Raw genomic sequence first — 27,286 nt, forward strand, 5'->3', positions numbered from 1 at the left:
ATCACAGAAGCCAGAACTACCACCTTCTGCACCCCATAAAGAATTTTGATGCATGTACAAACTATTGTACTTACTGTTGAATGTAAAACACTAATTCTCCAATTAAAAAAAATAAAATAAAATTGAATTCACATAAAAAAGGAAAGAATTTTGGTCCATACTCCCAGAGAGATAGAGACTAGGAAAGCTTCCAATGGATAGGGTGGGATGCAGAACTCTGGTGGTGGGAATTGTGTGGGATTGTACTCCTGTTATCTTATGAACTTGTTGATCATAATTAAATCAATAAAAAAAGGTCAATTATATACGAATATAGGCAGGTAGTTGTCGAAATGATAGTAAATCCATATCTGCAACCTTAGGAAAACTGCTGTAGCTTACAATGGAGGGTTTGGGGATTCAGGACTCTGGTGGTGGGAATGGTGTAGAACTGTGCCCCTGTTGTCAGTATATAAATCAATACTAAGTCACCAATATAAATAAATAAATATTTTCATATGAGCTGTCTCCACCTGCCCTTAACCTCTGGAGTTCCCTCCCAACCCTCCCTGCTCAGTGGCCCACACTCCAGAGCTCTCTGGAACCCCAAGCGCCAGGCAGGCGGCGGCGGACTACAACTCCCGGCGCGCCTCGCGCGGAGGGCGTGGCCACAACTAGGGGGCGTGTCCGGGAAACAGCCACCCCCGCCAGTGGGCGGCGGGCTGGGCGACGGAGCGAGCGAGCGGGCGGGGAGCTCGGGCGGCGCCCCGCGGAGGTGGCGCGGGAAGCGGAGCTCCCGGATGTGGAGAAGCTGGGGAGGCGGCGTGGGAGGAAGATGGACCCGGCGGAGAAGGGGGCCGCCACCTCCGTGGCCCACCCGCGGGGGCGGCCGTCCCGGGGCCGGCCGCCGAAGCTGCAGCGCAACTCCCGGGGCGGCCCGGGCCGCGGCGTGGAGAAGCCCCCGCACCTGGCGGCGCTGGTGCTGGCCCGGGGCGGCAGCAAGGGCATCCCCCTGAAGAACATCAAGCACCTGGCGGGGGTCCCGCTCATTGGCTGGGTCCTGCGGGCGGCGCTGGACTCGGGGGTCTTCCAGAGGTGCGCATGTGCGGCGGCGTTGGGGGGTGTCCCTGGGACCCCTGCAGCCGGGCTGGGGGGTTGCACGACCCGGGCGGTGGGGGGTGGTTCTGGCCGCCCCAGGAGGACGGGCCCCGCGCCTTCCTGGTTCACGACCTGGGACAGCTGTTGTCCCCGCCCTGCAGAAGGCCTTCTGCAAAAAAAAAAAAAAAAGAGAGAGAGAAAGAAAGAAGAAAAGAAAAAGGGGTGGGGGGTGACTTGCTGGGCTCAGCCGTCTCCCTCCCCCAGCTCATCAACCCCTATCGAGGAGCACCCCCACACCCCACTTCATGTCCCCCCCATCCAGCCCCCCACACACACACCAGCCGCCACCTGCGCTCAATCTGCAGCTGCTTTCACTAGAGGCCCTGTCAATCTATCTCCCATTGCAGTCCACGCGGGGAGGCCTCGGGGTGCACGGCTGAGAGGAGGGGGTGTGTGAGCCTCTCCCCACCTTGGAGAAAATGATTCTTAAAGCCCTGCCCGTGAGTCAGCACAATGCAGAAAAGGCTGCTTGCACTTGGACCCAGGTGAGAGACTGGACTGCAGGAAAGAAAGCTCAGGCCCTGGCTGTTTGATGATCAGCGTGTCAAAGGGCTTATCAGATCTCTTGGGGTACCCACACTCCCACCGCCTTGCCCTCGGAGGCCAACCAGCTCTCATTGTCCAGCCTGGAGAAACACTGCCTTGTGCCCCAGGTGAAGCTGGAGTGACAAGCCCCCCCCCATATTCATAAAAGGCGGGAGGGAGGGAGGACTCCAGGGTGCCAGGAAAGAATGCACAGATAACCACTTAAAAGGAAATTTTGGTTCCATTTGTTAGGGTGCAAAGGAAATTATTTTAACCTTTTGATTCCTGGATTTTTTTTTTCCTTAAGACATGGCCGTTTTGGAAGCATACTAATTACCCACACTACATTACAGATGAATCATTCTCATTTTAACCAAGCTTGTTTCAAATAAGGTGATGTCAGAAATAAAGAAAGGGTGAATTTAGTTATTTTCTTAATGTTGTCATTCCAAAGGAAGCCGAGGGTGGAGGCAGGTAAGAAGCTGGCACCCAGAAGATAATCCTGGTTTATGAGGAAGTGTGCACTTGACAGATAGGGTAAGACTTAGGGGCTGGGTCAGGCTCGTAAATATTTACAGAGCCCTAATTTCTTCTGCCACACACAGCCAGATGCCAGCATATATTCATCTTTGACACATTTGTCTTTTTGAAGCTCACACACTTTTGGGTTGTTTTTTTGTTTATTTTTTTTACCTGTTACTAAGGTGTAGACAGTGGGGTGGGGGAAGGAATAAAGGAAAAGAGAGGGAGGGAGAGAGGAAGTGAGAGAAAGTACTTCCAGGCAGTAGCAATGTTGTAAGAGCCCATTTTGGTGAAATGAATGAGAGAGAGATGAGGAAGAAGGAAAGCCACTGTGCAATATGCCCTTTGATTTCACCTTAGGAAACCCCTTTCATACTGGCTTACCAAATGTATAAGCAAGGTCCATAGTGTTTGCACAACAGTCAAGATTTAAGGGCAGAAAGAGTGAGTGTTCCAGCAAATCCTCACTGCTTGTTCACAGGCCCTTAACAAATTCTTCAGCAGAGGGTAGGGCAGCAAGGGGAGGTGAGCCCTCCTCTCCTGATTTTGCCTTGTGATCTACAGGGATGGGCTATACTCAAACAAACTAGTGTATGCTCTACCAGGGTAATAAATAATTGGCAGCATCTTTGACATCTGGATTCTTCTACCTAGGCATCAAAATGGCTGTCCTGCCTCCCAACTCCCCAAACTCAACCATGGGTTGTAGCCACTTAGGGCCTGTTCCCAACATGGTCCCCCACCCCCACCCTTCATTCCCTTAAAATATCTATCTGTTTTTGTTGTGACACACAAATCCCAAAGGGAATCCCCTTTTAGAAGAAAGCTTGCAATTGTAACTCCCCCCTCTGACCTTTTGAGATGCAGATCTACTACCCCTCAGCTCTTCTCTCTGTGATCACAGATGGATCAGTTTGGAAAGCAAACATTCTGGATGACAGCTCCTTAATTCTCTGCCCCTAAATCAGAACCCATATTCCAGGGTTCCTTGCATTGGGTTGCACCTTGTCTGCTATGGTAAATTCATTTTTCTGTTTGAAAAAGCCTCAAGTTATAAACCCAGATGGCCTGGGCAACTGGTTGGCACCTGCCTGAGTCCCTCCTCAAGTGCCTCTCCCTGGGTACACACCAACTTTTACAGTGCCTCCAACCTTTGGCTTCAGGCTGGACTCTTCCTAATTGCCATAGCTAACAAGAGCCTCCCCTTGACTACTCCCCTCACCCTTCCAGGCTTAACTATTGAGTAGATCATCAAAAGCTGTGAGGAACCAAGTGGTTAGAGCTCAGTATTCCACAGCAGGCCAGTGCTGTGTGAGTAAACCTTAGAACAAAGTATCTGTCACATGTTGCCTCACACACTTGTGATGAATAAACAGCCCCTAGTTTCAGTTCTACGGTGTGGACTTAGGACTAATGGAAGGCATGTGCTGTATGATTTTCCTTAAAATGGCAGTTTGTGATCTGAAATAACCGTCACCCACCCACACACACCCTGGTTGATATTCCTGTCCATCCTGCTGGAGCAGGACGACTTGGTTTGAGGATAATCCCCTGGCATTCAACTGTGACATTTACTCTGTATTTGATCCAGAGTTTCATAGGCCTGTTTAGAAAAGTTCATCCTTTCACTCTAATGTCATTGGAAGCTCCTGAATCAAAGGCTAGTTATCTACTTTAATAAATTATGGTTGTATTTCTGCCTTTTTTAATATATTTTTTTTTGCCTCCAGGGTTATTGCTGGGGCTTAATGCCTACGCTACAATCCACTGCTCCTGGAGGCCATTTTTCCCATTTTGTTGCCCTTGTTGTTGTTATTGCTGCTGTTACTGCTGCTGGATAGGACACAGAGAAATCAAGAGAGGAGGAGAGAAAGATAAGACACCTGCAGACCTGCTTCACCACTTGTGAAGTGACCCCCCCCCCCCCCCCCAGCCCAGCAGATGGGGAAGGAACTAGGATCCTTGTGGGAATCCTAGCTCTTTGCACTATGGGTGCCCATCCAGGTGCACTACTGCCTGACCCTCCCCCGCTTTTTTTAGGTAACACTTTTATAAGACTATTTTAGTGGCATAGGCCACTAAAATACCTCTTTACAGTGTGTGCTAGTACATCATGTCTGTCACCAAAATACCAGTATTTTCTCCACTGCAGTCCACTAGAACCTCCTCCAACTTTGCAGCCCATACCCCCTCTTTCTCTGGTGACCACAGTTCTCCAGTCAGAGTCTAAAGGCTGGTGTCCATTTGCTGTCACCTCTTCCCAGGTTTAGTCTCTTTCTATTCCACACAGGAGTGAGATGGTCCAGCCTCCCAGTTTCGTGCTTAAAGCTGCTGTCGCCTTACTGATTTTCTGTCCAGTTGATCAGTGTGTGTGACAGTGGGTTGTTCAAGGCCATTTCTGTTGTGTTGTTGGCAATGTCTCTCCAACCCTGTTAATACTTGGTTTGTATATTCTGATGCTCCTTACTTTAGGACATAAATGTTAATGACTGCCCTGTTCTTTTGGCACACGGGTCCCCTAACCACTGCACAATGCCCGTCCCTGTCAACTCATTGCCTTTTATAGCTTGCAGTCTATTTTATCTCGTCTCGGGATGGCTGGCTGTTCCTGACTTTTTCAGGTTCCCATTTGCCTGCAGGATCGATTTCCAGCGCAACATGGGCCACCTGTTTTTCTTCAAGGGTTCTTACTGTAACGCTAAAAACAGTCTTCAAGTTCACTCTAAGAGTCTCCATTGTCAGTCTACCTCTGTTGTACATTTTATGTTTTTTAGGTGGCCTGCTACTTCCAACTGAGGTTTCTTTTTCTTTTTTTTTTCTTTTTTCTTTTTCAGGACCAGTTTAGTGGGAATGGATTCTTTCCACTGTTGTTTGGAAAAGTTCTTTCAAACTGGGTGATTACATCAATAGATAGTGTCCTTCATTAGAGGTCTTTTCCATTCAACACTTTTTTTTTTTTTAGTATTTATTTATTCCCTTTTGTTGCCCTTGCTGTTTATCATTGTTGTAGTTATTGTTGTTGTTATTAATGTAGTTGTTGGACAGAGAGAAATGGAGAGAGGAGGTAAAGACAGAGAGGGGGAGATAAAGATAGACACCTGCAGACCTGCTTCACCACTTGTGAAGCGACTCCCCTGCAGGTAGGGAGGGAGCTGGGGGCTCTAACTGGCAGCCTTACGCCTGCGTTCGTACCATGTGCACTTAACCCACTGTGCTACTACCTGACTCCCCCATTCTACACTTTAAATATGCCTAGCTATTCTCTCCTGACCTCTTCTATTTCTGTAGAGAAACTCTTAGGAGTTTCTAACTCTGATCTTTGTAATTTTAACTTTAATGTATCCTGGTACATGCCTATTTGGGTTTATTTTGGGACTCTTTGAGCATCCGAGACATGGATGGCTGGTCTTCCTCCTCACGCTGGGGAAGCTTTCAGTTATTATTTCTTCAAACACTTCTGTCCCTTTTTTTCTCCCCCATGATGGGTATGTTGTTTCTGTTAATGTGACCCCTAGCTATCTTATGCTCTCTTAATTTGTTTCCATTCTTATTTTTTCTGTTTATTATATTTTATGGCTTCCACTATCCTATCCTTAAGCTCACTGATTCAGCCTTTTGTTTCTGTCATTCTGCTGTTAAGCCCTGCTATTGTGGTTTTTTGCTTTGGTTTTTTTTTTTTTTTTTTTTTTCAGCTACTTTATTCTTTAACTCCAATTTCTGCTTGAATTTTTCTCATATTTCTCCTTTGCTTACTGACATCCTCTCATTTCAGTGAGCATCTTTAGGACTGTTGTTTTATAAGAAAGACAGACACCTGCAGACTTACTTCACCACTCTTGAATCTTTCCCCCTGTAGGTGGGGACTGGGGGCTTTTAACCTTGGTCCTTGTGCATTGTAACTTGGTGTACCACCACCCAGCCTGTGTTGTGTTTTTCTAATTCATACCTCTAACAACCACATGTGGTGATCGCTATTATTATCACCTCCAGTTGACTGAAAATCAAGATTTTTGGGAGGCTGTGTTTTTTTCATAGGGATATATGAGGTGCATATGGTAGAGGCAGGATTTGAGTCCTTTCCTTTGGAGAACACACTTAACCATTTACTGGGCCATTCATGCAATACGTATATACTGAGCATCACTCCATAGCAGGTACCATGAAAAACCCTGTGTGAAAGGTAAGGCATTGTATACAGAAGATGATTATTGCCCCCTTACCTTTCTTTTTACAAAGGCTTGCAGAGAATGATGGTGCTGTGTTCTCTGTCTCTGAGACAAACTGAATTTCTCAAAAGAATAGACTGTGTATCTCCAGTGTCCACAGTAGTGCCTGAAAACAGAATGCGGACTCCGTAAGCATGCTATTCATGAATGGTAAGAGGACAGGGAGAAGAAAACCAAGCAAATCTCTTTCAAAATCATTTCCCCCCTTTACCTTTTAAGCACTTCAAGAAGACCACTAATTCCTATGGGGTACTGAATTTTCATTACTATGAAACTTGGGATATAGTAAAACAAATGGCTTTAGAAATACATGATCTGGTGACATACTGTTGACGTTTTACTTTGCTAGCCTCTTAGCATCCTTCTTTACATTGGTCTAGTAGGAAAACTAACTAGGTTTCCATTGGTACTTCACTTTGATCTGTATACTACTCTGACTGTGGTAGTTTTTTCTAATGACAAGTTGATCACAGCATTATTTCAAAGTCCAAGATGGAGGGAAATTGGAGTTCCTGCGTTCTTTTTCACAAAGTGACATGAGTTACTGGGGGGCTCTGGCCCCCTCCCCAGATCCCTGCCTTTTACTAAGCCTCCCTTGGAACTCTTTGAGGATGCTGTTTGACTTTATCTCTACCTACAGTTTCTTCCTCTGCAATGTCAAAGAATAAATGAATGCAGAGACACCGAGGTTTTTCATTTGCTTCTTCCTTTTGATAACTGAGCACAGACATTTGAAACATGCAGTTACTCTTTCCCTCAGCAGATGATGAATGAAATATGTAAAAATATATGTGTGTATTTGTGTGGGGGGGGACTGGGTGGTGGTGCAGCTAAGTGCATGTAGTGCTGTGTGCAAGAACCTGGGCTTGAGCACCTGTTCTCCTCCTGCAAGCAGGGTCGCTTCCCAAGCAGTGAAGCAGGTCTGCAGGTGTCTGTCTTTCTCTCTCCCTCTCTGTCTTCCCACTTGTCCTTCTCAATTTCTCTCTGTCCTATCAAATAAAGTATTAAAGAAACATAGGACGGATGGACGGAAGGAAGGAAGAAAGGAAGGAAGGGAGGAAGAAAGGAAGGAAGGAAGACCTCCAGTAATGGTGGATTTCTAGTGCTGGCATAGGGCCCCTGGGGAGGGACAAAAATGTGTGCATTTGTGTGTGTGTGTGTGTGTGTGTGTGTGTGTGTGTGTGTGTGTGTGTGTGTGTGTGCACGTGCATATACACGTTTGCCAATGACTAGACACCATTAGCATATCTTTGTATAACGTCACAAATGAAACATACTAGTCACGCTGTGTTTTTTTTTAATTGGGGGATTAGTGTACTTGACATTAAATACAATATATATATATATTATTTTTTAAGGGTGGAGTGAACTTTTTTTAGATAGAATTAAGAGAGAGAGAAAGATACCCCAACACTGAAACTCCCCCCAGTGTGGGGGGGGTGCACTGGGGGCTGAACTTGACCCTGGGCCATGAATGTGACAAAGCAGGTACCCTCCCAGGTGAGGTATACCTCCCCAGCTGAAAACAACTGGTTTTGGCAACAATAATTTCTTTTTCTTTTTTTGCCTCCAGGGTTATCGCCAGGATTTGTGCCTGCACCACAAATCCACTGCTCCTGGAGGCCACCTTTCCCATTTTGTTGTTATAGCCATTAGAGCGGCTGCTGTTGTTGGATAGGACAGAGAGAAATTGAGGGGAGGGGAAGACAGGGAGAGAAGGATAGACACCTACAGACCTGCTTCACCACTTGTGAAGCAACCCCTCCGCAGGTGGGGAACTGGGGCTTGAACTGGGATCCTTATGCTGGTCGTTGTGTTACGTGCACTTAACCCGCTGCGTTACCACCTGGCTCCAGCAACAAGATTTTTATTTTATTTTATTTGTTATTCATAGTTTGTTACAAGACTGTAAGATTACAGTGTATAGCTCCACACCACACCCACCATCAAAGTTCTGTATCCCTACCCTCCCACCGCCCAGAGATGGCTACCATAGTTCTTATAGCCTTACAGTTTGCTTGTATCTGTTTCATTTGTTTGTTTGTTTTTTAGCAACAAGAATCTGTAAACATCCAGGAACCTAACTTCCCTAGCGACGAGGGCTCTTTCGTTTCAGTCTTAGCCATCATCTTACGAAGTTTTTGGTCAACTGTGTAACTGTAGTTGGTAGATATATTCACTAAAACTCTGCTGAGCCAATTAAGTCACATTTTCCATGTCTGTAATTGTTATCAATGACTGTAACCCAGTAGACTATCTACATACCTACAGGCTTGTTACTAGTTTGGGATGGGAGCAAGAGTTACATTATCTGATTGAGGTCATACTGGGTCATTTAACCTCATTGAAGCTTGAAATCCTTACAACTGTATGGCTTAGCTAAACCAAGTTTAATTTGTTCTTAGCTAGTATATTATATACCTTAGAAAATATTTTGGATATAGGTTGGGATTAAAAGGGAGGATGTTCATTTCCTCTAGATTTTTGAATGTATGGTCTATTTGGCTTTAAATGCCTTAAAAATACCAGTTATTAGTTCCACTTTGGCGGGGATGGGAAGGAGTAGATACACAGACCTTTGGTGATAGAAATGCTGTTAATATACATTCCTATTAACCTATGCTCTTATAAACCATTATTTAATCAATATGGGGGGGAGAAACAAAAAGTAATACCATTTATCACCTCCACACACACTTGCAGAACTGTCCCTATGGCTACATACATAGCATTAACTAACACAACTAATAATACATAAATATCTGGATAGTATGTAGGACTATATTTTATTCAGATGTTAAAGTTTTAATACACATACAAAATACTTTATATTCCTTTGGACTGGTACAAAAAACAGCCTAAAATCAAGTAAGCTATATTCTGAGGTTGCAAAGCCTTTGTATCTGTAATACTGTCTTTTAGTCTGACTTGCTATTTATTTAATTTTTTTTTTAATTGTCTGCACAGTGTGTGGGTTTCAACAGACCATGATGAAATTGAAAATGTGGCCAAACAGTACGGTGCACAGGTCCATCGCAGAAGTTCTGATGTTTCGAAAGACAGCTCTACCTCACTAGATGCCATCATAGAATTTCTGAACTACCACAATGGTATGCATCTGACTGACCTTTTACTCCAGGTTTTATAGCATTTCCACTTGCTGCTAATCTCACAAGATTGATTTTGAAATTTGATTTTTTAAAAAATATAAACATACTACTAGGGAGTGATCCCAGAGCCTTGTGCATATAAGCCAAGTACTTTTCCATTCACTGCTTCCTGGGCCCTAACATTGGAATTCAAAATGTCATTTATGTATGTGCTCGCAAACAACTTTATTTGGATGGCCTTTTCATTTGCTCTTGTTCTTGTACTTTTTTTTTTTTTTTAAGAGGTTGACATTGTAGGAAATATTCAAGCTACTTCTCCATGTTTACATCCCACTGACCTTCAGAAGGTTGCAGAAATGATACGAGAAGAAGGATATGATTCTGTGTTCTCTGTTGTGAGACGCCATCAATTTCGATGGAGTGAGATTCAGAAAGGAGGTAATCTGCTCTTTATTTCAGCTCATTTTATCTGTGAGTCCATTTTCCCATATGTAAAGAAATACTCCTGGGACATGGGGAGACTGGAAAAGCCGCCATAGCAGAAGTGAGCACTGCTCTTCTCTGTAGTGATGACACTTATAGTCAGCTCTCAGTCTTGTGACTACAGGCACAAAGCTGCGAAACCAAATTCAGTCTCTCCTTGCTGTTTTTAAAAGGGGACATTTTAACCTGGACATGTCTTTTTTTTTTTTTTTTTTTTAGATTAGAGTCATGCATGTGTGTTTTAGACTCATTTTGAAAACTTGTTATAAATCCAGTAGAATTCTTATACCACAGTGGTCTAGAGAAACTTTAGAGTGAATTCTGGAATTGCTATCCAAGAGTTCTATAGGACTGAACAAAAGTCTGATTTCTGATGATAGAAAATATACACTAAAATATTTTTTAGTATCAAAGTGCACATGTCATCAAAACCATTAAAGTAAATCAACAAATGCATTTACTTATGGGTTTCATTAAGTAATTTACTATGTGGCTTCACTGTGTCAGGTTTTATGTTAAGTTTTACATACAGCGGTTTGAACTTACCAACTTCCAGAAATATGTAATAGAAAGGACTTGTTATGGAGTCGGGCGGTAGTGCAGCGGGCTAAGCGCAGGTGGCGCAAAGCACAAGGACTGGCATAAGGAGCCCTGTTCGAACCCCGGCTCCCCACCTGCAGGGGAGTCGCTTCACAGGCGGTGAAGCAGGTCTGCAGGTGTCTGTCTTTCTCTCCTCCTCTGTCTTCCCCTCCCTCTCTCCATTTCTCTCTGTCCTATCCAACAATGACAACAACAATAATAACTACAACAATAAAACAACAAGGGCAACAAAAGGGAATAAATAAATAAAATAAATATTAAAAAAAAAGGACTTGTTAAAACTTAAATAATAAATAAATAGAAATGTTTAATCAAATCAAGAAAGCCCAGTATAGAGTTGAATAGTGAATTTCATGTGTTTTATAATCAAAGAGGTTCAATAAATGTCTAGATAAAACAAAATATCTAGATGAATTTTATATGCTTTATGATCAGAGTTTTAAAAACTTAATAGAACAGGCTCAATAAGTATTAAGACTAAATATTTACTGTTTGAAATGACAGACTCATAAATGTCTTTAAGGAAGTTAGAAATGTTTGAAGAAAAGACCTTTTTGCACCGACTAATGTTAGAGACAACAACATTGTGTTTTCATATGATAAATTCTCTAGAACAACTGTCACACAAAATGCTATATTGATGGACTATGATTCCAAACCAGAGTGGTATTTTTTATGAACCTCTTCTTAGTTTCTATGTTTATAAAATCATTACTGCTAAAAGTGTTAGTAGATTGACCAATACTTTAACAAATATTCCATTTTATTTTTTCATAGCTTTTCATATCTTTTTATTAGTTATCACCTTAGCACAGTTCTAATGTAGAGAGCCAGGAAGTGGTGCACCCATTTAAGCACACACATTACAGTGCGCAAGGACCCAGGTTCAAACCCCTGGCCCCACCTGCAGGGGGAAAGCATCAGGAGTGGTGAAGCAGGGCTGCATCCCAAACTGGGATGTAAGTTATATACTGTAGTTCTACAGTTCAGTGAGGGGTAGGTACAACTCCTCACTCACATTTATTGCCTGTTTAAATTACCTGAGTTAAATAAAATAGGAAATTTTAGCTTCACTGGTTTTTAATTTCCTTTTTTTATATTTATTTTCCCTTTTGCTGCCCTTGTTATTTTACCATGTGGCTATTATTGTTGTTGTAATCGATGTTGTTGCTGGATAGGACACAGAGAAATGGAGAGAGGAGGGGGGAAGACAGAGACAAAGACACCTGCGACTTGCTTCACCGCTTGTGAAGCGACTCCCCTGCAGGTGGGGAGCCAGGGGCTTGAACCGGGATCCTTATGCCAGTCCCTGCACTTCGAGCCAGTCCTTGTGCTTCGCGCCACGTGCGCTTAACCCACTGTGCTACCACCTGACTCCCACTTCACTGGTTTTTAATCTTGTTAAACCCTGGCTACTAGAAACATTCTAAATCGTGTGTGGCTCACATTATATGGCTCCTGGACAGAACTGTTGTAGAAATCACACATTGCGTCCATAACTTGTAGTCCTCATTAAGTTAGCATTTGACAAATTCCCTGGGGTTTCAGAATAATACAGCTCTTATTCATCCCCTGCCTTTTGTATAACTGTCACATAATCTATTTCTACATGTAGTATAACTCCAAAATACACACGAACTCCATCTGTTTGACTTCTTTGTTAATTTTTACCAATTTCTCTACATATGTAAAGTGTTTTTTAATCTTACCATATGTAAAGTGTTTTTTTTTAATCTAATCAAATTCCAGCAAGTGAGTAATCTGTCATTTTGTGACTGTTTTCTCTGACTATGAGATGTACTTCTGTTTCATATGCCTAATGCTTTCTTTCTGTCCTCCTCCCATTGTCTTTCTTTCCTTTTTAAAAAAATGTTTTTATTTTATTTATTATTGGATACAGAGAGAAATTGAGAGAGGAGAGGGAGATAGAAAGGGAGAGAGACAGAGAGACACCTGCAACCCTGCTTCACCATTTGTGAAGCTTTCCCCCTGCAGGTATGGACCAGGGATTTGAACCTGGGTCCTTGTGCACTGTAATGTGAGTACTTAACAAGGTGTGCCACTGCCTGGCCCCTTCTTTCTTTTTTATTGAGGGGGGCCTACTGCATTCATCTGTCTCCTGTAGAGACAAGAGTGCACATTATTTTCCTCCAGGGAGGCAGAGGATGAGGAGCTAATCATTGGTGCTGAGTTGGGTCAGCGTTTATTGGGTTGTCAGAGAAGTTATGACTTAGCTTTCTATGTTTTTCTATGCAAAAAACTTTTCTGACAGCCCACTAATTTCGGTCCTAATCTCAATGAGGTGTCTTGTTAGGAGAGGTGTCTTGTGTGTATTGCTAATATTCCACTGCTAACAGGACTCTGTGACCAAAGCATCACATGTACCTGCAGCCTGCTTCCAGTTTCCTCACCCATACCACACTCAGCACATGTCCCAAAGGGGGGACCACAAGGTGGGAAGAACTCACTCTGTTATTCGAGGTTCCTACAGATGACAGTGTGACTCAGGTCACAACTTCCTCTCTACCCCTCAGCACCCTCCTCCTTGAGACAAGCTTGTTCTTTCTGAACTCCCCTACTTCCTCAGACTCAAAAAATAAATCAGTGTCCACTGGGGAGAGAGGCTGTCCTCCTTGCTTTTTCTGCAAAACACCACCAACAAAATCTAGCTTGTCTATCTGCGTCCCATGAGGGACTGTATAAGTTTCAGTGTTTTAAAAAAAACACATTTATTGAGGATAAATGACTAGGTCTTATGTTAAGTTTCAGAAATTTTCACAGAGGGAATCTTAAGTTTTAAGTCCCTGAAGTAGTTTTCTCAGCCACACTAGATAATAACGCCATTGCATGTCTATAGCAGCAAACAGTGAAACAACGGCCCAGAGACCTCAGCTATTGAAACTCGATGGCTGATGACAAGATCAGCTGTTTTGAAGCTAGTTCATGGTTACTTCGATGTTCTCCTAAAGCGTTAAAACACAATTATTCTGGGAGTTGGGCAGTAGCGCAGTGGGTTAAGTGCACGTGGTGCATAGTACAAGGACTAGCCAGAGGATCCCGGTTCAAGCCCCTGGCTCCCCACCTGCAGGGGAGTCACTTCACAGGCAGTGAAGCAGGTCTGCAGGTATCTTTCTCTCCCCCTCTCTATCTTCCCCTCCTCTCTCCATTTCTCTCTGTCCTATCTAACAACGACAACATCAGTTACAACAACAATAAAAAAAACAAGGACAACAAAAGGGAAAATAAATAAATATTAAAAATGTTAAATAAAACACAATTATTCTAATTTTCTCTTACTATTTTTACTAGAAAGCAAAGATGAGTCATCAGAATTGAGAAGGATTCCATTCCATTAGAAACAAAAGTGCTCTATCTCAATATAGAAAGCATTCTATGATTCTGAATTTGTTTTTTCTGAGTAACTAAATGAAAACTTTCAAAAGTATGGTGGACTCACTATGCTTCTGTCCTTTTAGTTCGTGAAGTAACTGAGCCTCTGAATCTGAATCCAGCCAAACGACCTCGGCGACAAGACTGGGATGGAGAACTCTATGAAAATGGCTCGTTTTATTTTGCTAAGAGACACTTGATAGAGATGGGCTACTTACAGGTGTGTGCCTTTACTTTAGGACAGTCTTGCAAGTCCTTTTGTGCCGCATGCATACTGTGGGCTCCTAGAGGGGAGCACGCCCCCCCCCCCCCCCCCGTAGGTCCCTGCAGGACTCACCGTGAGGCATCTGCCTGGCAGGTGTGCCCCACACTGATCCCTGCAGTCAGTTCAGTAAATAAATGGGTCTGTCTGCTGCAACTATAAACCTTGAGACAAGAAATGAATCAACTATATTGACTGATCTGTTATGTCCTGGTATTCATATGATTCCAATCAAAGCTTTTTTTTAATTTATTAGAACATTGTTCAGCTCTGGTTGGTGCTGGGGATTGGACCTGGGAACCTTTGGTGCCTCAGGCATGAAAGTCTTTTTTCTTTTTCTTTTCCATAACCACCCTGCCATTTCACCAGACCCCAATCAGAATTATTTCATATGTACTACTGTCCGTATTCCACTGTCTTTAAAGAGACAAAACTGCTGGTGAGGTGGCTTAGCTGGTAGAGAGAAGGGATTTGCGTGCCTGAGGCTCGTGCATCAGTCCTGGGAGCCACGTGTACCAGAATAGTGCTCTGGCTCCTCTCTCTCTCTCTCTTGTTTATTATTATTATTTTATTTCTGGATAAAGACAGAAATTGAGAGGGGAGGGGTAATAGGGAGAGAGACACCTGCAGCACTGCTTTACCATGAAGCTTCTCTGTACAGATGGGGACCAGGGGCTTGAAGCTAATTAAATCCTTGTGCACTTTAACATGCACTTTACCATGTGTCCCATCACCCAGCCCACCCCTCCCCCTTTATCTCTCATGTAAAACTCTAATATGAAATAAATATATATTTTTCAAAAGGTATTACAGAGGGTGGGAGAGGTAGCATATTGGTTATGCAAAGAGACTCTCATGTTTGAAACTCTAAAGTTTCAGGTTCAATAAAGCCAGAGCAGAGCAGTGCTCTTAAAGAAAAGAAAAAAATATATATATGTATATGTATAATATCTTTGAATATATGACTTTATTTGTTCTAAGTGTTGTTGCTTTCATTTGAAAATGAGGTTGTATGCCATCTTTAGAGACTACTATGCAAAATTTACTCATTTTACTTGGAATTCAGCATTCACTGTGTACCAAGGACAAAACCAAATACATGACATAGGCTGTCTCAGATGGTAAGAGTGAAATGGACATTCCTAGCCAAGTTTTACAGAGAAGGAAATGGCAGCACTGAAATGTGAAATGATCAGCAGGCAGTAAATGATACTATCATGGTTTGGTTTCAGGTCCTTACACTACCCAAAAGGTACTTAAAAAATAGGTGGGGCGCTGGGTGGTAGTGCAGTGGGTTAAGCGCACATGGCACAAAGCGCAGAGACTGGTGTAAGCATCCCCGTTTGAGGCCCCAGCTCTCCACTTGCAGGGGGTCACTTCACAGGCCATAAAGCAGGTATGCAGGTATGCAGTCTTTCTCTCCTCCTCTCTGTCTTCCCCTCCTCTCTCGATTTCTCTTTATCCTATCCAACAACAACGACAACATCAACAAAAACGATAAACAACAGGCACCGAGCCCCAGCAATAACCCTGCAGGCAAAAAAAAAAAAATTTAACAACTCCATGTTTGTATTAAAAATTTCAAAGTGACTCGTGTTCCCACAGACAAAGTATTTCCTCACACCCCATCTCCTGTCAGCATACAGACAGCAGTCTAGCTGTCTAGTATTGGACTGGTCAGGACAGTTAGGGCTGGATGGATAGATAGCACCCTCCCCACAAGCTATGCATTGAGGGACTGAACAATGAAGTGGCTCTTCACAGCAAGACTGATAAAGAGACCTACAAGTCTGAAGAAGGAAATTTCCCAGTGGCTGATCTTGACATTGAAAATGATTACAGTCATAGAGAGCTTTCCTCAGACCCCACGGTCAGGAGACTCTTGCAAGCTGAGCCCGTGAGTACCACAGGGTTCCTGTCCATCCCACCCCACCTGCAGCTCGGAGACCTGAGACAGGTCTGTGCAGTGGCCACCACAATCCTTTGTCTTCCCCTGCCCCTTAGTGGGCAGACTGGAACACAATTACCAGAAACCTTGACACTGCTTTTGGGTGATGCCAGGCAAGACTCAGAAAACGGGATATTCTAGAACATTTCTAGAAGGTTCCTTATGGTCAGAATATGGTAGGATAGGTTTTTGTTCAATCTTAAAGTAAAACCTAGAGCCACAGAGGTAACTCCACCAGGGAAAGCATGTGCCAAAGACAACATTTAAGTATTTTTCAAAACAGTAGGCTAGGATGGGTTTCTGTAGCTCATGGCTCAGATTTGAGCTCCACTCACTGCTCTGGTGTCTATCTGTCTGAGCTTCTCTATCTGAATGAAGAAGTGGTCCAGAGTGATGGAACCTTACATGTGTGAGGCCTCAGCTCTGCCAAGAAACAAACAAATCTACTTTAAAAAGTGAGAGACCTGCACTATGGAGTTAGGGACTTGGAAAATGTTGAAGTTATATGCTGTGACTTAATGGGAAACAAAAAGCTTTCCCTTCTTAAAAAAAAAAAAGAGAGAAAGAAAGGAAGGAAGAAAGAAAAGAAGAATTGTGCGTTACAGTTTTGCTGGGTTAGGAGCTTTGCTCAGGGCAGTGGTGGACATGATTTCTTTGCTCAGGATGATGATGAGCTTTGGATGTAGTGACTATATGCTAAGAGTGACCCTCACAGCATTTGCACTCTCTCTCTAGGGTGGGAAAATGGCCTACTACGAAATGCTGGCTGAGCACAGTGTGGACATCGATGTGGATATTGACTGGCCTATTGCAGAACAAAGAGTCTTGAGGTAGGAAGCAGACATGCAGAGCCTAGGCACGATTCTTTAGCTAGAGTGAGCAGATACACATAATCGTTGTCTACTGGTTGTCAGAGATTCTAATAATGTTCCACATCTCTTAGAATCATCTTGGTTTGTTTACTCATGGGAAGATGACACAGAAAACTAGTCTGTAGGTGGCATATACAATAGCTTGAGAAACACCTAGCCTGCCTAGATCCTACTTCTTATATTCTGAGACTATAAACAGGAGTTCTAGGGGAAGTACATTTGAAGTATGATGTTTGAATAACTGGAATGGGAACGGGGGATTATATGTTTACTGGTGTGAGCCAGATGTGAGGGAGTGGTTAGAACTGCACGTGTATTCAAAGGTCTATTTTGATTCCTTTTAGATATGGCTATTTTGGCAAAGAGAAGCTTAAGGAGATAAAACTATTGGTTTGCAGTATTGATGGATGCCTCACCAATGGCCACATTTATGTATCAGGAGACCAAAAAGAAATAATATCTTATGATGTAAAAGATGCTATTGGGATAAGTTTATTAAAGAAAAGTGGTGTTGAGGTATGTGCCCCCTGAATGTAGCAGGGTTTTTTTTGTTGTTGTTTATTTATTTTTTAAGATTATGACTCAGGGTCAAAGAACACATGAGGGAAATAGAGACTGACATTTTAAATATCTATTCAAGCATCTGAAATTTTAGCCTCTACATACTTACACTGTCAACTTATTTTACATAAAATAAGTAAAGCTGGAGTCTAGCAGTCAACAAAGAATAGTTTTGTTTCATAAGAAACAGCAGCCAGCATTAAGAGAAAAGCAAATACCTTGTGGATATATATTTTTTAAATATCTTATTATCGTTATGATTGGAAAATTAATTCAGATTACTATTTAAGCATTATTTTCAAAACAGTAGGCTAGAATGATTTTTTTTTTTTACAGCTCACTATAAATCTCAAGTTTCCCTTAAACAGCACAAGAAACAAATTACTGACCTTCTGGATAAACTAAATTACTGGGGAATCTCTGATTAATGCCTAGCCTTAGATGAGTGTCACATATTGGATGTTGTAGTTTCATAGACAGAAGCTTTCCCACTATAGAAAATGGCCTTTCACCTGCTCTGGACTCATAGAAACAAAATACTTTAAACCTTCGTCATTTTGAAATGATGACTGATTTTGCTTAGGCAAAATCTGGCCTTTAGAAGGTCAGAAGGCTATATATTCCCTTTGTGACCTGCACTATTTACAAGGAGTCCTTTTATAGTGAATGGCTTGTGTTTCCTTCATTTATTTTCTCTCTCTTTCTCTTTAAGGTGAGGTTCATCTCAGAAAGGGCCTGTTCAAAACAGACACTCTCTTCCTTAAAACTGGATTGCAAGATGGAAGTCAATGTCCCAGACAAGCTGGCAGTGGTGGACGAGTGGAGAAAAGAAATGGGGCTGTGCTGGAAAGAAGTGGCGTATCTTGGTCAGTATCTCTTCCTTCCACCATGATAAAATGGAACAGAGCTTTTTTTTTTTTTTTTTTTTTTTTTTTTTAGTTAAGAAAATTCCCAAGATTATAAAACATATCTATAAGGAAACGAAACGGGGCTTCTTTCACTACTGATGAGAAGAAAGCATTAGGTAGGGATGGCCTCTTGCAAGCATGATCACATGCATCAAGGTGCCCAGGTGCTGTAATTATTATTACCACCTGCCGTGGCATCAGGGCACATCCGCTTCCTCATCTAGTAACTGGTGATGGCAAGAGTTACCTGCCGCCACAAGGCTTTGTAGGAATTAATGAGCTCATCCAGGTATTCATACAGACTGCTAATGTACTAGAAGTCCATTTTTTAAATTATTTATTTATTTATTTTATTGTCTCCAGGGTTATTGCTGGGTCTCAATGCCTGCACTACGAATCCACTACTCCTGACAGCCATTTTTTCCTTTTGTTGCCCTTGTTGTTTATTGTTGTGATTGTTATTATTATTGTTGTCATTGTTGTTGGATAGGACAGAGAGAAATCAAGAGAGATGGGGAAGACAGAAAGACACCTTCAGACCTGTTTCACTGCCCATGAAGTGACCGACCCCATTGCAGGTAGGGAGCTGAGGGCTCCAACCAGGATCCTTACTCCAGTCCTTGAGCTTCATGCCATGTGCACTTAACCCGCTGAACTACTGCCTGGCCCCCTAGAAGTCCATATCTTTAACGTGTCTAGCTGTTACTTAGATTTGACATCACATTTTAATTCTAGGAAAGATAACGGACAAATGTGCCTATAATGGGAAGAGGGGTGCGGAGGACCCACCTAAATACCTTACAGAAAGAATCTTCATAAAATGGAATGCTGTGCCCCCATGTCAGTCAGTCTGCTGTCATGTTCAGGGGTCACAGCTATTTCACTTTAGCATTAAGCAAATACATTTCTCTACTGTCTGATAAATGCAAGCCTGCAGCTACTTGCTGGGTCATAACTGCGCCCAGAGCTCACAGTCTAATGATGGCAGATAAGATCTGAAAATGCATGAGAACAATGGAAGACACATTTATTTGCAAGGCTAGCATAGGCTTCCAAAGCAGCAGGATGAGAATTCCTTTTTTTTTTCCCCACTGCTCCTGGAGGCCATTTTTTCCCATTTTGTTGCCCTTCTTGTCGCCCTTGTTGTTATTATAGTTATAGATGTTGTTGGATAGGACAGAGAGGAGGGGAGACAGAGAGGGAGAGAGAAAGATAGGCACCTGCAGACCTGCTTCACCACTTGTGAAGTGACCCCCTGCAGGTGGGGAGCTGGGGGCTCGAACCAGGATCCTTATGTAGGTCCTTGCAATTCATACCATGTGCACTTAACCCACTGCGCCACCACCCAGCCCCCAGAATGACAGTTCTTTAGGAGCAGAACTTTTGAACCACTTGTGAAAATCTAATGGAGAAAAAAAAAAATACTGTAGAGCCCTTTGATAGAATCACCCTTTTTTGGTAATCAGTTTGATTTGCAGGCCTGAGGTCCCAGAAAGACCAGAGGTTTAAGCCTAGTTACTGCCATGAGTCAGTGCCCTGATCTCTCACATGGTGTGAAGTACAAGGACCAGAGTAAGGATCTGGGTTCGAGTCCCCGGTTCCCCACCTGTAGGGGGGTCTCTTCACAGGTGGTGAAGCAGGTCTGCAGGTGTCTTTCTCTCCCCCTCTCTGTCTTTCCCTTCTCTCTCGATTTCTGTTTGCCCTATCCAACAACAACAGCAATAACTTTTACAAAAACAACAAGGGCAACAAAATGGGGACAATGACCTCCAGGAGCTGTGGATTTGTAGTGCAGGCACTAAGCCCCAGAGATAACCCTGGAGGCAAAAAATGATAATTGCATTGTGTATGAAAATAAAAACCATACTACATCCTCCTCCTCTCATGACTAGAGAGGTTATCTTGGATTGCTTAGAGGATGACCCTGGCCTTCAGTTATACTGCTGCTTCTTCTAGCGTTTGCCCTTCTTCCGTAGCCAGTCAACAGCAAAGCTGTCAGGAGCTGCTTGTTGCTGGCTTTGAAAGTGACTGGGATCCATGTGGATTCAGTCAGCTAGGAAGGATCGTCAGTTTCCCCAATGAATGGGTACTCACGGGATGCACCACGAGAAGGTCCATCCAATGCAACCCAAGTTATACTGCTGAAGTGCTGGAACCCAGTTCTGATTGTATGCCGTTATTCCCACATGCAGTGAGTGCCTTAAGCCTTACTGAAGTCACCAGAATCACTTGTTGGCTGCCGCTTGCACGGTTTTGAAAGAATCTTCCTTGGTCCTTTCCAGTGCTGAGCCAGCCTTTCTTTCCCCTGTAGGAAATGAGGTGTCTGATGAGGAATGCTTGAAGCGGGTGGGCCTCAGTGGAGTGCCGGCCGACGCCTGTGCCACAGCCCAGAAGGCGGTGAACTACATCTGCAAAGCCAATGGTGGCCGAGGGGCCCTCCGCGAGTTTGCAGAGCACATCTTCCTGCTGATGGAAAAGGCTAATAATTCATGCCAAAAATGATGAGTTCATGATGTCAGAAAAGGAAGTGTCACTTCCTCAGCTACTTGTATCTTCCATATGGAGTTCAATCCCATGTCGTGATGTTTGCAGTGTGATTTGGTTTGTGATCTCTCTTCATGTCTTCTCCAATTGTCTCTAAAATGACATCCTCCATCCACTTTCCTCCTCATGCAAGACAATTGCTGGTGGCAGTCTCAGATTTTTTTAGCAAGTGAAAGTAAGGACACCATCCAGATTAACTTTGTAGCGTGCTCTGTAAAACTGTGTTTGTGTGCTTTTAATGACGCTGAGATTTTATTTACTTGGGGGCAGTGTATCTGGTGTGACCTGCCCTTCTGTGAATTAATAAAAGTACATTTCACAAACTTTATGAAAATGGCCTCATTTCTAGAAAAGAGATATAAGCATCCCCCCCCATTTTTCTTTCAACACTAACCACACAATTGATGTTAAAAAACGCATGTACCCATGCACATAAGGCACATATGTATAATTATAGTTCTCTGAAGACACTCACATGCTGAGACAGTTTTGCACAGTCTGGGAGTAAACAGTTTGCTGTTCTCAGAGAGGTCATGGCATCTTATGTGCTAAATTTGACTTTGGTGGCCATTTGACAGCCACAATTACTCTCCTACCAGATTGGATTCCAAGTATGAGACTCTATAAACACGGACACTCTCACAATAAATACTGTTTCTTGGAGCGCTGCATCTGTTTCCACTGCAGAGATGAATCTAGCAAAACTCTGGCAAGAAGCCACGCTGTTCAGATCACACTACAGAGGCTGGTCACTCTGTCAGGCCTAGCGAGATTTCAAAGTTCAGTATCTTCCTCCACAGGCCAGGCTTAATAAAAAGGAAGAAAAAGACCATCTTCTATTATACCTTAATTTCCTTTCCATCTTGTCCTGTTTCTATTTCCATCTTTTTGATGCCTTCCTTTCTGACTTTATTGTCTCCTGCCCTCCTAAACTTACATATCCCCAACATTTTACCCCATTCTTCTTCCCCAGAGCCCAATCTCTGGAAGCCTTCCACTAGAGGATCCCTGCAGAAGACTATAAAATTGGATCTTTGTATTCTGGTTGCATCTCAAATGCTACCTCTTATATGCCAGACATGGTTGGGCCAATCCCATTGCTCATTTTACCTCTGAGATGGTACAGTCTTCCTTAATTTCTCCTTTGCATCACTAGTCTAGACACAGAATCTTGAGCTTGATATTTCTAGCCCATTGTCCTTTCAGCTAAAGCAATATGACTACCGTATTGATTTTTCTTAAATTGGTGATTTAATATTGATACACAAAATTATGAAGATAACAGGGGCTATGATTCTACACCATTCCCACCACCAGAGTCTGTGTCCCCATCCACCATCCACTGGAAACTGCTGTAGTTCTCTCAAGGTCACAGATATTACCCACTGGTTTTTTGTGTTTGCTATTAACCTTTTCAGAACCTTTTGAGTGACTGATTCCATCCTGTCTCCAGAATATGATAAAGTCTTCCCCAACCCAAACATGTAGTCTACATCAAAGGAATGGTAGTACATGGGACTTCATGCCTGAGGATCCTGGCTTAATCATAGTGCTCCATAAACTGTGGAGTGGTGCTCTCCCCCCCACTCAATCTTTAAAAAATATTGTAGTTGATATAACTGAATCATTTCCTTCCTACTTATCCTTGTGGGTTCTTCCATCCCAATCAAGATGTCCTGTGTCTTTCTTCAATGCCCTTACTATCCTAGTCTTCTCAAGTACTACCTTTAATTCCCACATAAACCATTTCTTCCTGGAAAAAAAAAAAAACAAACCACAACCAAACTCTTGCCAAAAGACCTGCTAAAGTAAATATCTATACTATGCATAAATATTGATTATACTAGAACCCTATCTCATTTCAGTGACCCTAACCCAAGTTCAAGGAAGTAGTTAAGTCCTTATTGTGACTCATTTCCTGTGTTCTCAATAATATGGACTCTTAGTCAAGAAGACATCATGCTCTGCTTTGACAGGTATATAAATAAGATGTTCACAACCCATCCCCTACAGCAAGAAAATCTGGATGCACCAGAAAAACCAATGATTTCTTGGACCTGTTAGAGAACTCTGAGGTCTTAGGGCAAACAGCCACTCCAGAAGCTGAAGTGACAGGCACAGCCTTTCTGTTACAAATTTCTAGTTTCATACCATTGTGGTCAAAAAAACATTTGATTTCAATTTTCTTAGACTGAGTAAGGCTTGCTTTGGGACACAATATAAATTCTCTCTGGGAGAATGTCCTAAGTGTGTTTGAAAACTATATATAAAATCACCTTTGATGACCTTGTGCTCTTATCTGCATGGTAGGACTGGGATTTCCATTATTTGCTGTGAAAGATTCTCTTTTCTCTCTTTTTTTTTTCCTCCAGGATTATTGCTGGGGCTCAGGTGACAGCACCACAAATCCACAGGAAGCCATTGTTTTCTTTTTTTACTTTTACATTTTATTTGATAGGACAGAGAAATTGAGAGGGGAAAGGAAGATAGAGAGGGAGAGAGATAGATACCTGCAGACCTGCTTCACTGCTTGAGAAGGGTCTCCATTGCAGGTGGGGAGCAGGGGCTTGAACCCAGGTACTTGTGCATAGTATGGCACCAAAGTAAAAACCCTGGGTGGAGGGTGAGGGTGGATGTTCAGCTTCATGGGATGGGGGTGGAGGTGGGGGATGGGATTGGACACAGTCTTTTGGTGGTGGGAGTGGTGTTTATGTACACACCTATTAATTTGTAGACTATTAATTTGTAAATCACTATTCAAGTAATATGAGAGGGGGGAAAACTGATTGAATGTCTCAAACTTTTTAAAGCACAGTCTTTTTAATACATAGGCTGAGTCTTTGATATGTTGACTCTTTTAAAAGCTTAGTCCAGGGAGAACAAAAGCAACTGGTGGCATAGCTATATGCAAATAATGTCAAAGGACATAAAATATGGTGATGGTGTGTACGATACAGCAAATCCTAACAAAGGGATTTTTCAAAGTTAACCCAATTGCCAAACAATGTGATTATTGAAATAACTATCTATTGTCTTCTTAAACCCTAAGACAGTAGGAATCTCTCACTTCCTCTATAGAGCCTATGTTTCTCTCAATCCTGGAACCTCTGGGGTAAGGCTCACTTCCATGCATCCTTCTCTTAAGTCAGGCCAAATGATATTGTGTCTGCCAATTCCAATCTAATCAATGCAATGAGTATCATCTCAGCATGCTTCACCTCAGACTGTGTACAGAGACGTCAGGCATGGAATGCCAACCCTTCACCCTCATCACTCAGGTAAGACCTTTCCTTTCATAGTAGTCTCTAATTCCATTCCAGGAGGTTCACTTCCTAACAAAGTCCCAAAACCTAGGTATAAACCAAGTCTTATATCTAGATAGAGCATATGTTCATATGTATCCATAAATTAGGGCAAAATATATACCTGAAAGCAAAAAATACATAATAGTCTGCAATGAGTCAGTATCAAGTTCATAATGAAATAGTGTCTACTTAAGACTTAGATACCCTCCTCACCTACTTCCTATTACAGTTCTCTCACTCACACCAAACCTAACCTTATCAAAGCAAGGACTGCAAAAGCTGAATAAGGGCAAAAGACTGGCATACTTTAACGATGACTCTTTAATCACTATCAGGCCACCCCATCAGTTGGTGCCCTAATCAGGGAGTCCTGAGATTCCCAAACAGACTTGATGGGCCTAGAACTCGAATAAATCTCTCTCTCCATTGTTATCGGTCATTTCTATCAGGAACAGCAAAACAGACCACTTTGTGGGCCCCCAAAGGACCTTGCCCTCAACTTGGATCAGTAATGGTACAGAATGTTCCATCCTCCAAAGGGAGGCTGGACAACATACTCTATGCTACACCTGAGCAAGGCGGGTCCTGATATTGGGGCAGCTTGGAACATTTCTACTGATGAACACAGACTGTGAGCTCAGATCTAGAGGGATGCAGAGGTCACACAGGCTCCTAAGCTAATTATGGGCCCCAGATCACATCAAATTAATGGGGTTTACAGTCAACAATATTTATACCCCTTTCTCATATTAGGGAGCTACTGTCTTCCCTGATCCCGCTTTCTGGTCCTTCTGCCAGCCATGACATTATCTCCCCAGATAATAACTTGGATCCACCGACATATCAGATTTCAGGCTCAGGCAAAAACAAACAAAAAACACTAGTATAGCTACAGGCCCTTTGAAATATAACAAAAATATGCCAACTAGCTATCTACAAAATGGAGGATCCCCTAACACTTCATCTGCACTATTCCATGATTGTTCAACAATTTGTTTGTCTTTGTATGTTAATTCTCTTTTCAGCCACCAGGTTCCAGATGCTAGCATTTATGCCAACCAGACTTCCCTGGACAGACAACTCCACCAATGTGCCTTGGAGCTCTGCTTCCCCAGAGCCCTTCCCAACTAGGGAAAGAGAGAGACAGGTTGGGAGTATGGGTCGACCTGTCAACACCCATGTACAGGGGGGAAGCAATTACAGAAGCCAGACCTTCAACCTTCTGCATCCCACAATTATCTTGGGTCCATACTCCCAGAGGGTTAAATGATAGGAAAGCTATCAGGAGAGGGGATGGGATACAGAGGTCTGGTGGTGGGAGTTGTGTAAAGCTATACCCCTCTTATCCTATGGTTTTGTCAATGTCTCCTTTTTACAAATAAAAACATAAATTAAATAAATACAAATAAAAAATCTCAGTGCCCCCCAGCAGCAGATAACAGAGCTTCCATGCATGACACCCCAGGTTCAATCCCAGGTGTCATATGCCAGGGGTAAGGGGGTCTCTCTATAGCTCATAAAAAGTATAAATCTTGCTTTAAAATTGTTTTCTTCTACAAGTAGAACCTGAACTGGAGTTGGTGTATTGCACCAAAGTAAAAGACTCTGGGGTGGGTGGAGGAGAGAGGACAGGTCCAAAATGGATGACAGAGGACCTAGTGGGGGTTGTATTGTTATGTTAAAAACTGAGAAATGTTATGCATGTACAAACTACTGTATTTACTGTCAAAAGTAAAACATTAATCCCCCAATAAATAAATTTTTAAAAAGGGTTTCTTCTCCAAAACTCTGCCCTACTACAGAAAGATAGAAACAGGCTAGGAGTCTGGATTTACCTGTCCATGCCCACGTCCAGGGGAAAAGCAATTACAGAAGCCAGACCTTCCACCTTCTGCACCTCATAAGGATCCTGGGTCCATACTCCAAGGGGATAAAGAACAGGCAGACTTCGGTGGGGTGGGGTCGGGCGGTAGCATAGCAGGTTAAACACATGTGGCACAGGTCTGTAGGTGTCTATCTTTCTCTCCCCTTCTTTGTCTTCCCCACCTCTCTCCATTTCTCTCTGTCCTATCCAAGGATGACATCAACAACAACAACAATAAAAAAGAACAGGAAAACTTCCAATGGAGGGGATGGGGTATGAAAATCTGATGGTAGGAACTGTACCCCTCTTATTCTATGGTCCTGTTGACCATTATTAAATCAATAAAAATAAAGAACATATTGTTTTCTGTGTTTAGCATTATAGCCACTAGATGGCAGCCAAACCTAGGTTTGAGAGATAAAGAATAGCTATGGGGAGGGGATGGGATACAGACTTCTGGTGGTAGGAATTGTGTGAAATTGTACCCCTCTTAGCCTATGGTCTTGTCAGTGTTCCCATTTTATAAATAAAAATTTTAAAAATATAGTAATTGAACATGGAAACTGGAATTAACAGCTTCAGATGGTGCACCTAGCAGAATGTGTGCATGTGTGAGAACATCAGGTTCAAACTCCCTTTCCCATCTATAGGAACAAGCTATGAAGCAGTGCTGCAGCTATCTCCCTCCATCTTTATTTCTGTCTCTATCAGAATTAAAAAAAAAAAGAAGAAGCAGTGAAGTTCTCAAGTAGGCACCAAGCCCAAGTAATAATCCTGGTGGTCAAAAAAAAGGGACAGTAGATTGAAATATAAATAGGAAGCTGGGCAGTAGCGCAGCAGGTTCAGTGCACATGGCACAAAGTGCAGGGACCTGCATAAGGATCCCAGTTTGAGCCCCTGGCTCACCACCTGCAGGAGGGTTGCTTCACAGGCAGTGAAGCAGATCTGCAAGTGTATCTGTCTCTCTGACCCTCTGTCTTCATCTCCTCTCACAATTTCTATCTGTCCTATCCAACAACAATGACAGCA

General features: G+C 42.8%; 1 protein-coding gene and 1 long non-coding RNA gene across 2 annotated transcripts in view; both read left to right on the forward strand.

Moving 5' to 3' along the window:
• LOC132539422 (uncharacterized) overlaps nt 1-27,286 on the forward strand; it is a 328,586-nt gene that overhangs the window by 86,773 nt on the left and 214,527 nt on the right. The window lies entirely within an intron of this gene.
• Nucleotides 706-21,411, forward strand: CMAS (cytidine monophosphate N-acetylneuraminic acid synthetase). The gene is made up of 8 exons (XM_007517891.3): nt 706-1,074; nt 9,378-9,520; nt 9,803-9,958; nt 14,080-14,213; nt 16,939-17,033; nt 17,420-17,591; nt 18,349-18,502; nt 20,856-21,411. Exons 1-8 carry the CDS (start codon nt 815-817, stop codon nt 21,044-21,046), a joined length of 1,305 nt encoding a protein of 434 aa, XP_007517953.1. The 5' UTR covers nt 706-814; the 3' UTR covers nt 21,047-21,411.

This window comes from Erinaceus europaeus, chromosome 7 (assembly GCF_950295315.1).
Source record: "Erinaceus europaeus chromosome 7, mEriEur2.1, whole genome shotgun sequence".
Taxonomy (NCBI): Eukaryota; Metazoa; Chordata; class Mammalia; order Eulipotyphla; family Erinaceidae; genus Erinaceus; species Erinaceus europaeus.

Bases quoted from the DNA above. Each gene is read 5' to 3' on its own strand.
- CMAS (XM_007517891.3), top strand. From the start codon at position 815: ATGGACCCGGCGGAGAAGGGGGCCGCCACCTCCGTGGCCCACCCGCGG. The intron at 9,521-9,802 runs GTATGCATCTGA...TTTTTTTTTAAG, and splicing joins ATTTCTGAACTACCACAATG to AGGTTGACATTGTAGGAAAT. The intron at 17,592-18,348 runs GTATGTGCCCCC...TTTCTCTTTAAG, and splicing joins TAAAGAAAAGTGGTGTTGAG to GTGAGGTTCATCTCAGAAAG.